This window comes from Lonchura striata, chromosome 19, assembly GCF_050655825.1.
Source record: "Lonchura striata isolate lonStrDom1 chromosome 19, ASM5065582v1, whole genome shotgun sequence".
Classification (NCBI taxonomy): domain Eukaryota; kingdom Metazoa; phylum Chordata; class Aves; order Passeriformes; family Estrildidae; genus Lonchura; species Lonchura striata.
In genome coordinates this window covers 7,904,385-7,922,033 of record NC_140721.1, presented here as the reverse complement: position 1 = coordinate 7,922,033, position 17,649 = coordinate 7,904,385, and the positions used below count along the sequence as shown (strand labels likewise).

General features: G+C 42.3%; 1 protein-coding gene across 8 annotated transcripts in view; it reads right to left on the bottom strand.

The window, feature by feature from the left end:
* The window catches only part of LOC110482089 (sphingosine-1-phosphate transporter SPNS2), a 133,622-nt gene that overhangs the window by 94,576 nt on the left and 21,397 nt on the right, over nt 1-17,649 (bottom strand). For all 8 annotated transcript variants that reach the window (XM_085557567.1, XM_085557566.1, XM_085557563.1 and 5 more), the window contains exon 2: nt 2,560-2,625. In XM_085557567.1, the coding sequence (XP_085413693.1) occupies nt 2,560-2,625 (66 nt within the window). The remainder of the gene's footprint in view (nt 1-2,559; nt 2,626-17,649) is intronic.

Sequence of the window (17,649 nt, the reverse complement as noted above, 5' to 3'; positions counted from 1 at the left end):
AGATTTCTTTTCCTGGCTTTCTGTATGGATTTTCAGAACCATTTCCTCCTGAAAATTTGTGCAACCTTGTTTCTAAGTTAAAAGGCTTTTAAATTTTTAAAATACTTTTATTTTATTGCCTTTTTGATAAGTGATATGAACAGCATATATACTACATTTCACTCCCCCTCATTAATGTTGTAAATTAATTTAGGACTGATTTAGATACAGGATTAAAAACTTGAGGACTAATCCACTCTTTATTCAGAGGACATAATCAGGATGAACAGCCTTTCGTCACTCAATTAGTTAGCAGGACCATCTCATGGGAAGCAAACAATATTTGTATGTCTGCTGGCAGAGGAACCGTTCAGGGTTAAGGCAGAAAAGTGGGAGACACCTGTGGCCTGGCCCCAGCTTTGCCCCAGGCTTCTTCTGCAACCCTGGGCAGGTGTTTTTAAACTCTGCACCACTTCCCCTGATTTTAACACTGAGAAGTCAGATTTAGAGAAAAGACAAAAGATGAGAAGCCATGTTTGTGGTGGCTTAGGGCAGCATCTTTTATTTAACCAGGATTAAGGATACCTGGCCTATGGGCCACCTGCCAACACAGAAACTTGGTAAACTGGAGGAATAGATTTATTAAGCTGTCAGTTACATGCCTCTACCCTTATTTATGTGAAATGGTGTTTTGTTTTCTGAGCACTCTTTTCCTCTGATAGCACTGTGATTAGTACATTATTATCTATATTGCAGAAGCAAAGTCAAGCCCTCTGTTTTCAGATCAGCAAAAAACTCCAAGAGAAAACACTGCTTTTCTTAAAGCAACAATTACCTGTTAGAAAACTTGACACACTCAAGAGAAATCCTGCAATATCTCAGTGATGCTGTTTTCAGATGCCCTGTGTGTTTGCCAGAGAAATAAATAACTTATCTTGCAATTAACAAATGAATATCCTGTTGAAGTTAGCTTTTACTTTCTGTCAATGAATAATCTTCAGAAGCATTTCATCCTGAAGGGAAGTAAGATTAAATACATGCTTTGGCAAGTGTCTTTTCCACCAGAATATTTTCTTGAAAGCACTTTGTGTTTAATGATACATTGAGGACCTGTTCCTCTGTGTACAATAAATAAATACAAATAAGTGCTGTAGAAAAGAATCTGACAGACAGCCAGTGCCATTTTGGGCATAACTGATTGATGCTACATATAATTAGTGACACTTGTAAAGCTGAAACCTTCTGTTCTGGACACATGCTGCTCACATCAGCTGAGCTGAACTCTGCTGTCCCACAAGGACAGCATTTTTTAAACATTTAATACAAATTGTTATTAATTGTTTGTATTACAACATCATCAAGAAGCTGCAACCACAGATGAGGACCCTGCTGTGCCATGGGCTGGCGGAAATAAAAACAGAGGGGAATTGCAGTGCTTCACATCATTTGAAATCAAAGACCAATTGATGGAGCTCCAGAATTAGTGAGATCATAAAGATTGAATTATTTTTACAATTCAGTGTTGGTCACAATTTCACAGACAGCTCCTGACAGCTGTTTGGTATCCACTGTGATAGCATGGGAAAACATGTCATGCTGGCACACTATTTCTAAGCCCAACAGAATTCTCACTTTTTCAGAGATATAATTGTTCAAGTGTGGTTCCTTCAGACAAATGACAGTGACAAGACAGCTACAGTACCACAAATCTATGACTCTAATTAATAGTTCTGTAGGAGCTTTTCAAAGCAGACTGTTTTCTTAAAAATACTGCTACTCCTTTCCACTCTCCATGAGGATCAAACGTGCTGTCGTGTCTGCATGAGACTTGCACTCCATGTCATCCTGGGCAGCCCACTGACACAGGCCCTCCCCTAAGCCACCTCAGGACTAGAGGCAGAGAAGCTGGGGCTCTTCTGGGGTTGTTTCAGCTCCGCCTAGAGATGTCTGAGACATGAAAATGCCTGCTTCATTAAAAGGACATCAGAATTGCAACAATCCTTCCTTACACAACAAGAGAAATGTCGGATGCTTACAGCACCAGAATTCCAGGGCTATTGCTCATCCATGAGTTCTCGTGGATGCAGTGGTTGTTAGCCTTGCCTACAGCTTTCATTCTCAGGTTCTTGCCCCAGTTAGTTTTACATTTCATGCCACACCATGCTCCCAGGGACTGTCCATTCAGCAGATTCTCTGTCAAGCACTTGAAGGGCAAAATACATCACACTTATTACCAACCTAAAGAAGCAAACAGGATCCTGGTGTTGGTTTATCATGAATTTCCTAATCTAGGGGAAGGAACCATCTCCTGTTTGAATTTAGTTCTTGTAAATAAAATCATCAGGTTTGTTTGCTTTTGGTCCAGTCTACACTCAAGTCATTGTGAGACCCAATCTCTTGCCCAACAGCAAATCAAGGCAAAAAAACCCTCATGTTCATTTAGCTTCCCAGTAGAAGTGTATTTATTCACCTGTCTAAGAGTAGATTTCACAACTATGCATCATAATGAAGAAATCCATAGACATCCATTGGACAAATGGAATGTTACAAAGAGCAGTGAGAGAAGAAACACTTTCTTACCTGTCTGCAGCAAGCCAGCCCCACTGTCTTTGACTCCAAAGTGCTGCTGGATGTCTAGTAACACACCTACAAGGAAAAGGGAGAACATGCTCAGTGCCTTAGCCCCTGAAAAGCATTCAACTCAAACCTTTTGTGACGCATCAGCAAAGCTTCAAATACCAGTTTCAACACATAACTTCTAAAGGTTGTACATTTTTTTCCCCTATACATGAACACTCAGTAATTTTGGGCTACTACAACAAAAGCAGAGGTAGGCAGACGGAACATCATACAATAAGCCTGGGAGTGAAATCCTCATGAATGGAAACTGGTCTTTCCTTCCTACTTAAATAAGATCAGGCTTTTCTTTCTGTGTGGTTTTCTGTTTGTTTGTTTTTGTTGGGTTTTTTTCTTTTTTTTTTTTTTTCATAATCCAGACTTCTTACTTCTGTTATTTCACAAAATACAGGGAAACTGATTCTGCAGCTAAGGTTTGACAAGACAGACAGATTGAATCCAAGACAAGTTTTAACAAATCTCTGCTGGGAGGAGATATGACAGATTGATAGGAATGATGAAAGGTTTCATATTTAACTAGTTCTGGGGAGTTTCTACTTTCAAAGCCAATATAACAAATATATTTAAAATACCTTAGTAAAGATGGGTAAGTGACCAGATGTTCAGATTTAAAGCAACTACAAGCAGTACCAAACCAAATCTTGTCTTCCTTGAACCCCAATATATTAATTGGCACAAGCAAAATTAACAGGTTTTGGAGTATTTACACATTCAAGTAGATTTAACATTTTTGTACCAAACATTTTCACACATGTAATATCAGGTATATGGGACAATCATGTTTTTGTAGCCAACAAACCAATATGAAAACCCACAGCAGAGCTTCAATAACTCATTTGGGGGCTCACAGGTTTGCCAAACTCTACATGGTCCAGTGGTCTCAGATGAAAATCCACAGGCCTGAATATTTATCAGTGGTCTAAATAACCAACATCTGACTGCCTGGGTCTGGAATTGAGGCTTGCTCTCTTTAGATCTGAGACTTCCTTATTTCGACCACTGTCTTCCCCAAACCTGAGGATATGTGAGTTTCTTTTCTAAAAACAAGAAAATCATTCTCTAACTACACTGAACATCCACAGAAGTTCACCTCCAGCTCAAATTCTGATCCAAGGCTTTATCCAAAGTTAATTCTTCTCATCTCTGCAGGTTACAGAAATCAGCTGAGCACCAACCTGAATCACTCACCATAAATGTCCTAGCTTTTGGGACTGCCAAGATCACACTAACTGACAAACACAGACAGAAAAAATACTCAGAGATAACTATTCCCAGAAGACATCTGGGACAATGCCAAGGGAACAGTCATAAATTAAAGATACTAAAGGAAAAGAAGATGGAGAGAAGGAAAGAAAAAGCAAGAAAGCTAATTTGAGCTGTTCTGTACTATTTGTACATCACTATTTACTCAGAACAGCATTCAGATGGGCTTTAGGCCTCAATATCGGCCCAGAAACATTAGTTCAACCTCCTGCAACAACTCCTACTTCCCTATTCTCCCATCAGGCTGTTTAGCCCCAAACAAGAAGGCTGAGGGTGGGGAAGGGTGTGAACCTAATTAATGTATGTCATTACTGATAAAAGTGGGTAGATGCAGAGCCAGGCTCTTCACACTGGTGCCCAGTTAAAGAGCAAAGGGCAACAGCTGAAATCTGGGAAATTCCATTTAAACATAAGGAAAAGAATTTTTGCTGTCAGGGAGGTCAAGCTTGGAGGTTCAGAGAGGTTGTGGGTTCCCCATCCTTGGAGATATTCAAAACCCAACAGGACACACTCCTGTGCAACCTGCTCCAGCTGACCCTGCTTTTAGCAGAGGGCTTGGATTAGATGATCTCTAGAGGTCACTTCTGACCTCAGTTATTCTGTGATTCAATACTTTTCTGAAGTATTAAGTACCTGATTACATCCATCCTGACACAGTGTTCACCTAGCCTTTCTTTTCCTTTGGAACACTGCTGTCTACTACAATTTCAATAGGAATTTCTTTGCTTTCTCTTGGATGACAGATTTAACTCCATTTCCAAAGCACCCTGGCACTTCTTGACTGTGCTTCCCTTGTTTGCTCCATTAACAACTGAGATACTATTATCCAGGCAGCAACTGATGAGCAAAAATAAATTTGCATCTGTCTAGCAAACCCCTCAGTAGTGTAGCTGACTTGCCTGCTCCCTTGGTGTTCCAGCTTTCCACAAAAAAAAAATCATGCCATTCATGCCACCCAACTTCCCATGCCACCTAACTTAGAAACCTGACTGAGCTTAACCAGCTCTGAGCACTTTGGGCTCCAGGACTGCTTGGTCCCAGATTGCCCACATCAGGCAAAGCTCAACAAGTCAAAACAACTCCTGGGCACTATAACCCCAATTTTAGGGATAATTAACTCAACATCCTCAACAACAATGTGGAAGAAGGGAGGAAATACCAAGTACAATATTTTCTCATGCTCTCCTATCATCACACAGTCATGCTGCACAGAAATGAAATACCCTACTCGTTGCTTGCAGCTGAGTAGGGGGTTGGACTAGATAGAATATATTTCACGAGGGAATACACTCACATGTCAAGAGCTCCATCCAGCACCCTGAAAGGTGGCTCTCATACCTTCAGCAACATAATTCCAGCCATGACAGAATGCCAAAGAAGCACATTAAACTTCTAAAAGTTATGAGAAGCAGGAGCCTGGGATGTGATGGAAAACAAACCTATGGATTTGCATCAGAAACCAAAGCAGAAAGTAGAGGGGAATATAATGGTGCATACACAAAAAAAAAAGCAGAGGAGAGTTTCTAGTTTGTGACAAGTTATTTGTCCAGTGACAGTGGTTTCACCATTCTCCAGACCATAATGAGTTTTACAAGCTCGAACTCCTGTAGCCAAAAATGAAATACATTTTGGACACAGACGTGCAGACACTTGGATTAATCCTACAATTTTATCCTGGTGGTGGAGAGGAAAGTGGCTTCTGTTGAGAGTCAATACTAACAGGACAATGCAGAACCACAACTTTAAGTCCTGTGCGACCTTGGAAGAAGGTCTCAGATGATTAAGAGAGATCTGCATGTCTAAATGACATGGATTTCCTACTCCCAAGTTATTTTATATTCTCTTTGGACTACAGGTGTTTTGATTTGGGTTTGGAACATTAAATTAGAGGCAACAGCGGGCGTGATCCAACACACCTATGAAGTGATAGTAGTTCTCTGCTGTGGGAGTTTTCCTGCTCAGCCACTCACCTGGGAAGACACTCCTCCTCTCTTAAATTCACTCAGCTCTGTTTCTACCTCACTGTGGCAATGACTCACCCCAGAATTTAATAAGATTTAGGGATACAATTAAGCAATGATAGACTAGGGGAGAATACAGGACAATGATAGAGATTTTGACTTTCCCTTCTGCTTCTAGATGATGGGAAGGGAGAGAGCTGGAGCCAGGCTCCAGACAATGACCACATTGCTTGCAGTGCTGTGTCTCACAGCACCTGATGCAATCCAAGAGGTGAAGCCACCACACATGGCTGGCAAGGTCTTTCTTGGATTAAAGCTCATACCTATAACCCAGGAGGATCTCAAAATAGCCAAGAGCAGCCAGCAGGCACCAGTCTTCCTGAGAACCTCTCTGGAGGGCTGCTGGGCATTTGGGATGGCTGTATGATTACATGGCACCCTGTGTTCTCCCACCTATTATTTCTTAAGCACATTTCTGTATTTTCAGGGCTGTGCAAACATACAGAAAACGTGGTGCCAATCTCCCAAAGCATCTCAGCAGCTGAGCCAGACGCTGTTAATGCTGATGTAGATTTGGAACTCAGTGAGATGAAACACAGGCAGCACCCAGCCAGGAGTGCTGATCAAGATGGGCACAGGGACAAGACTTCCTGGGAACCCAGAGAGCAAAGACTGGTTACTGCAGCCATCTCTAGGGAACTTTCACCAGGCCTAATGTCTAAGAACCTGACAGACACCAAGGCAGCTATCAGACTAATGTGGGCACTGGGCATGAAGAAGACTTTGAGGAGCAGTTTGGAGGATAAAAGGTCATGGAGTGTTACAGATAGGGAGGGATGTGCCTGACCTCATCCACTCACAGGGTCACTAGGGTACTGCTGATATTTTTACTGATCATTTCACAAACAGTGATTGTAAAAGACCCGATTCTGAGGCTTTTGGAATGCAAATCCACATTTAATGGCCCAGGTTATCTCTGGTTTAGGGGAAATACTTTGGGAAAGCCGAATTTTCCTGGAAACGTGTGGTTCACACTTCAAACAGGGAGGTAGGTGGTCCTGATGAGGCATGAGGCAAGCTGCTTGCCTAGATAGGTTTTGTGTCCCTGAACAAATCAAAAGCTGCAGGATTCTATGTGGGCTCTTCACCAAATACTGCTGCCTGTATACATTGCCATGAGAAGAAAGTGTCCATTAGCTAAACCACAGTAAAATGACAATTTCAAAGCAAAAACACATTAGAGCTTTCCTGGGACAGCCCCATTTTCCAGTCACCAAAACAAAACATCATGATTTGCTTTCAAACTGCTTCCAAGGCAGGTGCAAAATGTAGAGTTGGCCTGTGCACAGAGTGCAGAGCTTTAGAAGTAAAGGCACAGGTTTGCAGCTTACATTCTTAAATACTGTGTGTGTGCTGCAACACCACTGGCCAACGTAACTACTTACTTAAGAAAGCAAGTTCATTTTTAAAGACATTTTTTATTGGGGAAAAGGATAGTGATTGAAAGGAACCAGCACATGGCTTTCCAAAGGATACAGGACGTGTGCCCTTAGCATCCTCCCTCCTGCCCCACTGCAGGTCTGGACCTCTCTTTATGGAACCCAGATTCACACTCTCGACTCCCTGAGAACCAGTGCAGACTCTGTACTCACTGTTTCTTCTATTACCTCTTACTACCTACCTCTCTACTGAAGGTATTTGCTTCCCACACTGTGATCCCTGGAACTTCCAGGACCAGCTTCCTCAGAGAGAGGTAACTAAGCAGGGATAGCCAAGCCCCGGGCTTCTATCCATTAAAGACACAAACCACCTTCCTCCCATCAGGCTCCTCCTCATGCCTGCAGCCATATTCAACCTCCTTCAAATAAAACACTAAGGAGGCAGAGGAGTGGTGCAACACACCTGTCTCTTCAGAGACATGTGAAAAGATTAGGTGGAGAGAAGTTGATTCTGAAGTCTCTGTGATTGTATCTTCACTGCAACCCCAAGGTGCAGCAGCAGTTCACACACAGATCCCTGAGCTTCAAACAAGCTGCTTCGGCTCAGCCACCCACCAGCTATTAAACACCAGCGGCACAGTTTGAGTCCTATTTAAATATTCAGCTGCAGAAAACCACCGTGGTAGCCCTACTGATATTTGTACCTCAAGATAAATTCCCACTGCTGCCAGAACTAGCAAGTCTAGAATATAAATGTAGTACTACCTTCTTTGGATTGCCATGAAAGCATTCCCTGCCTGCTCTTCAAGTACTGATAAATGCCTGGTGACATTTAGCTTGAAAACATTGACAGGAGCTTCTTTAGGACATAAACACCAACTTTCCTTCTGCAAAACTAGTTTCCACTGTTGCATGACATTACAATACACACTGCTGAAACAGTCTGGTTTTGAAATAATGCTGCAGGATTAAAAAGGAACAAAACAAACCCAGCAATTAGACAAATCAAAACAAGGGTTTCCTAAGATCTGTTCACACTGGAATGCATGAGACTTGTGACCTAGAAAGCACTGAAAAGCAACTGCCAACACCCACAGTAGCATCCTTACTAAGGGGTTTCCCTGAGTAATAAAGTGCTGGGAAGAGACAGTCACAGCAGCTTGAGCTGAAGATCAGAGTGAGCCAGGATCCTGATGTCATTCATAGGACATGAAACAGTTGCTTCAGAATCACAGAATAGAATGAGAGAATATCCTGAGCTGGAAGGAACCCCCAGGGATCATCAGTCCAGCTCCTGGCCCTGCACAGACACCCCAGCAATCCCACCCTGTGCCTGAGAGCACAGTCCAAACTCTCCTGCAGCTCTGGCAGCCTCGGGGCCGTGCCCATTCCCTGGGGAGCCGGGCAGTGCCAGCACCCTCTGAGGGAAGAACCTCTCCCTCATATTCAGCATAAATCTCCCCTGACAAAGTTCCAGCCATTTCCTAACAAAACCCCAGAGAGGTGTGAGAGTTCACAGCCTTCACAGGCACTCCGAACCTCCCACTATCTGCACAAGGCAGAGGCTTGTCTCAGATGATGGTGTTGGACTGTCAGGACACAGCAGAGGAATTACTGTTCACTCCAAGCAGCATTTGCAGTGGGTTTTTGGAAGGACAGGTGCTGTAAGCTCTGCAAAGCACACACTACTGCTTGGGAAATGAAATAGAAATGTCTGTCTGAGGTGACATTCCTATTCTGGATCAAAACCAATGTTATCCTTGGAGACTCACACCACCTGTCACACCCACTTTTTCCACTCAGTGTTTTTGTCCTTATTATAGTATCAGTAGGGAAGTATCTGAACTATTCATTTATTCATTCATTCATTCCCAAAGGCTACTACTGGCTTACCTGCATAGCATGTAACAAGTAATTAAGCATCAGGAAAAAAAAAAATAGAAGGAATGTGATTAATCAAGAACACGGAGAAGAAGTATATTAAAAAAACAACTTCACGCTCTGGCAGCAATAAATGATGGTTACTCTAACAGCTCAAACTCTACTGTAATGTGGTATGCAAAGTCTGAGCACAAAATTGCCTCGAAGACTGGGAGGAGATAAAAAAAGTTCATCAGTTGTAGAATCGATTAGCACAAGGCATAATTAACACAGGGTCAGGGCGTCTAGGGAAGGCAGCACAGGACAGCCAGTCTTGTTGGGATTAAAAAAAAACAAAAACAAAAAACCAAAACAAATAGGAGTTTGAATGCAACCATGGCTGTCAAATGCTGGGTGTCTCATTGGTAAATCCGCACCCTAATCAAATCCTTCATCTCCTTAATTACAGTGTATGTCTGTTCCAGGACCTTGGCTGGGAAGGATGTACTTGTCAAATACAGAACATGGGATACTTGACCAGCATGAAACAAAGACCTTAAATAAATTCCAAAACATGGAACATTTTCCATTTATGACCCATTGCAATGAAAGTTCTCAGCAGTAAGACTTAAAAATTACATGGGCCAAGTCTGAGGAAAAGCTCACAGTGTCACTTCACTGTCCTCTCCACCCAGGGCACAGCTCCCTGCGAGGAGATCCCTAATTTCACCCCTGCCTCATCTCACTTGCAGACTCCTGCTTAGCCTATATAATCAGCCTGGCAGCTCCCACAAGCTAAGGGAAGACTTCAATTAGAGATAAGTGACAGGATTTGGCTCAAAGGACAGACTAAAATGAATTGGCACATAGACCTGAACTTAAAACCAAACTTACTCACTGAGACTTGAAACAGTTCCTTTATGTGGAATGGGAAAAATCAGAACCTCTTACAAATCTGAAAAAACAAAAAAACTGAAGTAGTAACCGAGGTTTATATTAGTAATCTGAAAGGACAGGAACCATTAATAGTTTTCAGACAATGCTTTCTCCCACACCCAGCATCTCTAGCTCAGGACTCAGTTTAGATCCAATTTTTGGGATTCCAATTTTTATCTAATGCAAACACAGAATGAAACACAATCTTTACCAGAGGGGAAAAAAAACCCTACTCTTGGGACATTTTAGATCTAAGCAGCAGCCTCACCAGATTTTCACATCAAAGAGGAGAGCCTCAAAAAATAATGTTATTATTTCAATTACTCAAATCTCAGAAAATTCAGATACTCCCCCAATTCACATTCTCCTTGTGGACTCTGTAGCAGAAAAAAACTGGGCCTGCCATCAGAAGCTCTACTTGTTTTCTGCCTTTCTAATCTTTAGACAAGACTAACAAGTTGAGCTAATTCATACAGTGAAACCTATCTCCAAGACTTTGTATATACACTAATTAAAATAAATAAAATCAGTATGGATAATGATAGAGCAAATCAAGTGCATATGAATTCAGTCAGTGACTCACTGCTCCCTTGTCTTCCTTGTTGGAAAACTTGGCTTATCACCATACCGGGGTGACGATGAGTCAGGAAACTGGCATGAACCACAAATTGCAAGGAAATTAAAGTAAGTATCTACAAAATCTCTTTTTGGAGATATTTTGGAGAGTTTTGCTGTCTTTGTATGGATGTGGTTATAGACTTTACAGTTCTAACCTCATGGTTTTCTGACTAGTTAAAATTAAGAAAGGAAAGAGGCATTTATGAGTTCCAGAGACAATACATAATGACTGGGCTCTTGCTCTCAGAATCAGTTTGATGCCTTTACTTTTATAAAAGTAAATATTTCAATCAAATACATTCAAAGCATATTACCATATTCTACTGAATGCTTGATACTAGCTTTTCAGGTAAATAGGTGAGTATTAATCACTTAGAAACAGTCAAAGCACATGCAAATACTTTAACAGCACTAAACTGAGAACTAATAGTGTGCATGGCATGAGGTTAACAGTTCTAAACCCAAGTCTATGCAAGCACAACCACTTTGCTGCCACCTCACTCACACAGAAAATGAGAACTTGCTCTGTTACACCTTCTGACACACCACCTCTTGGATTTGAGGTTTTCAGGTAGGTTGGGAACACAGATGCCACCAAAAAGCCTGGGTTATTATGTGCACTTCTATGTACAAGCAGCTATGTCTCTGGAGCTCATTGATTTTATTTCACAATAATAAATTAAATTCAAACTGTTAAACTTAAAAAAATCAGAGAGACAAAAAAAAGTAAATTTCAAGGTTGTGAAGGTGAAAGGAAGAAAGCCTCAATGTTCTCTAGTTCCACACTCTAGCACTTTTTGCCCACTTCCTTTTCTCCTACAGCTATGCACATTTCTGTGACACAGGAGTCTGAATGAACAACTGGGGTAATTAGTGACTGATGATTTACAGCAGATGACAGCTAATTTCTCCAGTTAAGAAGATTTCTATCAAATATGTAGAAATGTGCACTCAGATTGGACATACTTCCAAGTGACTGCATCTCATCTCTCATTTGCATTTTGCTTCTGCTTGGCAGTGCCTTGCAGCTATTTCAGAACATCACAAGCTGCCCATGGCACATTGATATATTGCATGTAATTGTAAGGAGATTCCTATTCTTTTTTACCATGAAGAACATTTTATAAAATGCAAGGGAGATGCCAGATGCAGAGGCACCTTGTACAGAGTGATCTGCAGAAGAGCAGCAGCCAGGAGCAAAGCAGCCCATCAGGGAATGTCAGGCACATTCCAGGCAGGTTTCTGCAGTGCATGACTGTCAGATTTCTCAGTCAAAGAATGAAACATCCACTGTCATGGTCCTAGGCTAACAAAGAGCTCTTGTCATCAACTTCATGCCAGTACAGGGGTGTAAGAGCACATCTTCAGTGCTCCTGCACACTGATTTTGCAGAAGTGACTGTGCAATGTTAATGCCCACTACACAAATCTCTCTCTGTGACCTAGATCTGGAAAGGCTGATGAGGCTTTAAGTGCACAAGCAGGAAAAGCTGGAATTGTCCATAGCATCTCATCCACAGATTAAAACCTGGATAAAACTGTGATACAAACTTGGTGCTGCTATCCTCTTTTAAGACAACAGGAAGTCTGTAAAAAACCAAAAGCCCCACTATTTCAAGTAGCTACCTAAACCTTGTTTAAAATTCCAGATTAAGAAGCTTTTGGACTCAGCTAAAAATACTTACCCTAACTTTAATAATCCCAGAATAGCCTTTACTCTTGGACACACGCTTTAAACACCCCTGAGACTCTGCTGCTAAACAGGGTAGGTAGGTTCATGAACCTGTCATCCTACATAAAGAATCATGGAATGGTTTAGGTTGGAATGGATGTTAAACCTCATTTTGTTCCAAGCCCCTGCTATAGCTAGGGACACCTTCCACAAGACCAGGCTGCTCCAAGCCCCATCCAAGCTGGCCTTGAACACTTGCAGGGATGGGGCAGCCACAGCAGCTCTGAGCACCCTGTGCCATGTTCTCAGCACCCTCACAGCTGAGAGTTCCTTCCCAATATCCCATCTCTCCCTGCCCTCTGGCAGTAGGAGGCCATTCCCCCTTGTTCTGTCACTCCAGGCCCTCATCCAAAGTCCTTCTTCAGCTCTCTTGGAGCCCCTTTAGGCACCAGAAGGGGCACTAAGGTCTCCCCTGAGCCTGCTCTTCTTCAGCTGAGCAAGCTCAACTCTCTCAGCCTGTGCTCCCAAGAGGGAGGACAAGAAGGGAGGGTACAGCTGCTCCAAGGCCACTGTAACACGTTTCCTTTCATCCACCTCTTTTCCCTGTTCTCTCTAGAGCACTATCATTAGGACTTTTGGGGTCCCCTCATCCACCCTGATCTGGAGGGCATTGTGACCCCTACAGCAGCTCCTCATATCCAACACGCATTCCCTTCCTTCCATTCCTTCTCTCCATCCTGGTATTCAGCTGGGGAACTCTCCCATCACAAGTGCCCCGATCTGCAAGAATCCTACAATCTGCATGATGTAAATAAATCAAAAGGTTCTGTTTTATCCTCACATGCTCTGGGGGAGACATTTTTCCCACAGATGAGGCTGAATGGGGGTACATTCCTACACACTGCCCATGTTTGCTTCCTGGAACCACCCTGAGCTTTCTGTCACAAGTGTTTAAAGCAGCCACTGCAGAGCTCTAAGCATGGGCATATTTTAATTCATGTATGAGTGGAAATACCCTCCTGTCACTGCCCATTCCAACATCTCCCTCAGATTAAAACACCTTTCCCTGAGCACAAAGCAATGTGACACTCCTCACATGCATTTATCTCCCACAGAAACACACTGAGTGTTTCATTCTGGGTCCTGGTCAAGCTGTGTTAGGTCACAACTGAGTATGGTGCCCAACTGTCCATTAGTTACTCTAAGCAAAGTGTCTTTAAATTCATTTACTGGCAAAGCAAGTGGCTTTGTACAGGTAATTAGTAAAAACACACAGGTATTCATTCCAAGATATGTGTAGTGCACAAAAGCTTGTTAAGGAACCCACAGCTTACCCACAGCACTATTAGAGAAAAGAAACCAGCTTTGGAGTTATCACAGGACATATTTAAATGCATTGGTCTAACTTCTTAAAAATTATCTAGTAAAGAATTTACTGTGTTCTACAATAGGTCCATAGCTGATATAGCAAAAATCTGTGCATAAAACCTTATACCTGCATGTGAGTGTGTACTCAGATGAGAACAGGGGGCACTAAAATAAGCATGACAGGAGGGCTTCTCCAGAACTGCAAGGAGTCAGTGGTGTGGGCATGTGGCTACAGCGAGACCAGGAAGTGCTCACAGCATGAAAAGGGCTTGTCCTGGTTTTTTTTTTGTTGTTGTTGTTGTTTTTTTGTTTGGTTGGTTTGGTTTTTGTTTTGGGGTTTTTTTTTTTTGTGGGTTTTTTGGGCTTTTTTTGTTGTTGTTGTTGTTTTTTGTTTGTTTTTAATAGAGTGTTTTATTCAGTGCAAGTTGCAGTGGTTTCTGGAGCTAAAACACCCTTCACAGCAAGGTTTTGGATTTTGCAAAGCAGCACTGCCACAGGACCTCCATGAGAAGCGCTGTGGTACAGGACAGTTATGCACACTCCTAGGTGACAGAGCAAAACCTGAATTCAGCCCTGAATTAGGAGACAGGGCTGCTCTGTTCTCAATCCTGACACTACATCATTATTTAACCTTGGGCATGTTACTTGATCATGCAAAATTTCAGAGTCTGCATTAGCCTAATGAAGATAATAACAATAATCATGTGTGTCACAGATACAGTTGGGTTTGGTTATTATGTTCCCATGAAGTGCTCGGAAGAGCCCCAGATGAAAGGGAAATTAGGAGAAGGAAGATTAATTATAAGATGTGCATCCCAAATAAAAACCAGACAGGAACATTGTTGTTGCTGTTATTAGTGGAGAGTCTGTCTTATTTAGGCCAGCTTTTATTTCTCTGTTCATAACGCAGACCATTTTAATCACTTTCCATGTTCAAATTTTATTTGTAGATGGTGGGTAGATGATAAAGGCTGCTGAGCTTCTCATACTGCAGACATAAGAGCCTTTGATTGAAGGTCTGATTTCATAGTAACCACTCTCTGTGATATGACAGGCCTGCCTGTGTTTTTACTGTTGTGAGGCAAAACAAGGAACCAAAAGTTTATTGCCACTCTGAAGGAAAGACCAGGATTGAAGAAAAGGAAACATTTCCTGTAGCAAAACACACTACAGTGAGCATAGTCATAGTGGGAATCATTACATCAAAATTATATTAACATGCACTTGGGTATTTAACAAAAACTTGTGCAAATGGAAACATCTTTTCTACATCTTTTTTGTCTCAGGAAGTACCAAGTATTTCATTTAGGTTAGTATCTTTGCCTGTTACAACATGGGAAAGGGAAACAGGGAAAGGCACAGGGATACATCCGAGCTCATATCTAACTGAGCAGCACAGCCCAGAAAGAGATCCAAACATTTCCCCAAGCCTCAGCCTGGGCTGCTGTCCCCTGGAGCTGCCTTCCTCCTCCTTCCTCCTCTGCCAGAGATCAACCCTTGCTCCTGCAGCATGCTGAGAGCATCCCAGAGATCCCAGAATCACTGAGGATAGAAAAGATGCCTCACATCATGGAATACAACCTGGGCCTGATTCCCACCTTGTCACCCAGCCCAAAGCACTGAGTGCCACCTCCAGTCATTCCTTGGACACCTTCAGGGATGGGGACTCCATCACATCCCTGGGAAGCCCCTTCCAAGGCCTGATCACCCTTTCCATGGGGAAATTCCTCCTGATGTCCAACCTGAGTCTCCCCTGGTGCAGCTTGTGGCTGTTCCCTCCCCTCCTGTCCCTGTTCCCTGGGAGCAGAGTCCAACCTTCCCCTGGCTGTCCCCTCCTGTCAGGAGTTGTGGAGAGCCAGAAGGTCCCCTCTGAGCCTCCTTTTCTCCAGGCTGAGCCCCTTTCCAGCTCCCTCAGCCATTCCTCATATGACTGACTCTCCAGACCCTTTCCCATCTCCACTGCCCTCTGGACACACCACAGCCCCTCAGTGAATGCCAAACTTAAATTCAGCATCATCCAGTGATAAATACAGTTCCAACTCTAACTTCATTGTGATACCAAATTTCCTTAAATATCTCTTGGGGTATTCAGTAATGAATTGCTTAAAAATAGATGAGTACAGGAACCTGGGAAAAAATTAATAATCACACATTCTTTCCAGGACACACACACTCCTTGCTTTCACCTTGCATAGAAAGTTTTCAGGTTTAAAAAAATAGGGTGGTATGGAACCCTTCATTACTCAACAGTCAGATTTTTGAAAATTGCTGTCAGCAAGTCACCTACACCTTAATTTCTGGTAATTAACAATGCAGTAGAAGAAATAAAGCACATAGCCTCCACTTGTTTCAGGAGACACTGCAATACAGCTAAAGAAGGAGTTTCACCCCTTAACTATAAACAGCAAAAGGCTCCAATTTGTTCAGCTTCTGCTCATGAAATGTGAATTAATTCCTTAATGGCAGGTGCACCTTGGAGTCAGGACAGCTAATCACTAGATCAGGAGCTCACCACAGTACATGGCTCGGAGAAGCCCACATCTTTGTCAAAGAAAGCCTTGGCAAGGTCCCACAAGCCAGTTCACAGCAAGTTTATAGCAAAAGGTTATTTCCTAAAAGTAGAACTAATGATCCTTGTTTTTCTATGGCTTTATGCTTGAGACAGCAATCTCCAAGCTTTTTCAGAGGTGGTGGATATTTAAAATCTTTTGCCTTTGTGGTTTCTTTCACATCTCATAAACATTAAGCTCATCTTACAGGGACTCCCTCCTTTCCCTGGCTCCAAGTATCTGGGAAACCTCCCTCAGTATTGTATCGTGAAGTCTTCCTTCTAGTGTGGCCAAAATTGCCAATGGATTAAAACAGGGAGGAGGGAAATAATGAATAATCCAGAGAGAAACCAACTTACAAAATACTCTCTGTTTAAAAAAAAAAAAACTGCTTTCATTGCAATTCATGTCTCCATTTATTTGAGTTGCTGAAGTTCTTTAATTTTCAATTCCCCATTTTCTCCCATAGTGACTTTCCTGTTTCAGAAAAGCCATCTGCATTACAGGTCCAGAGTCAGCCATAGCAGCTCCTCCTCTCCATACAGAAGCAGTATTATTCCACAGCATCTATAAACTTGGAAATGTGTGCATTATCCCTTGTCTCTTACAACTCTCTTCTGTTAATCAACACTGTTGGTCATTTAGTAAGATAAACACCACATAACTTTGATGATGGTTGGCTTTTGGGGTAGTCCCTAACTTCCATTCCTTATCTCAGGATGTTATGTAAGAAGTAGAAAGCTGTTAAATCTTCACAGATAATCAAAATCAATTACAGGTGCTGCACACAAGGGACTAACACTGAAATAAAGCAAACAGAATCTTTCCCTGCCTACCCACACCCTTCTTTTGCACAGAAACACCTAAACAGCTGGAGATGGGGTCAGGAAGAATATGCTTAGCCACCAAATGGAACACAAAAGGCAGAGCTTTGATAAAGAAGCCTGTTGGTGTCCTGTGAACTTCCTTTCTCACTGAGAGAAGAAAAAGAAAAGATCCATTTCAAAAGTAAAAGGTAACACAGTCCTAAATCTGGGCAGTCAGTAATCCACACACTGGTCCTGCACTTCAGTCACTGGTATTAAAGGCACTTATTTCAGGAAACATGTCAATCCTTATCATTTATTCTTGAGTTAGACATTAAAGCAGAAAATGAAGCATCTGAGTTGTATGCCCCTTAGAATGCTGCATAATATATAGGGGAGGAAATAAAAACAGCGCCAGTCTGAAGGAAAAGGGAAAACCAGCCTCAGTGCTGTTTGGGTGTTGAAGGCAATGCACACTGTAACAAAATGCTTGTGGGGTCAGTAAATTTAGAGTAAATGAGGATTAAGGAAGTACTGCAAACTCTGAGCACTGAAACTGATA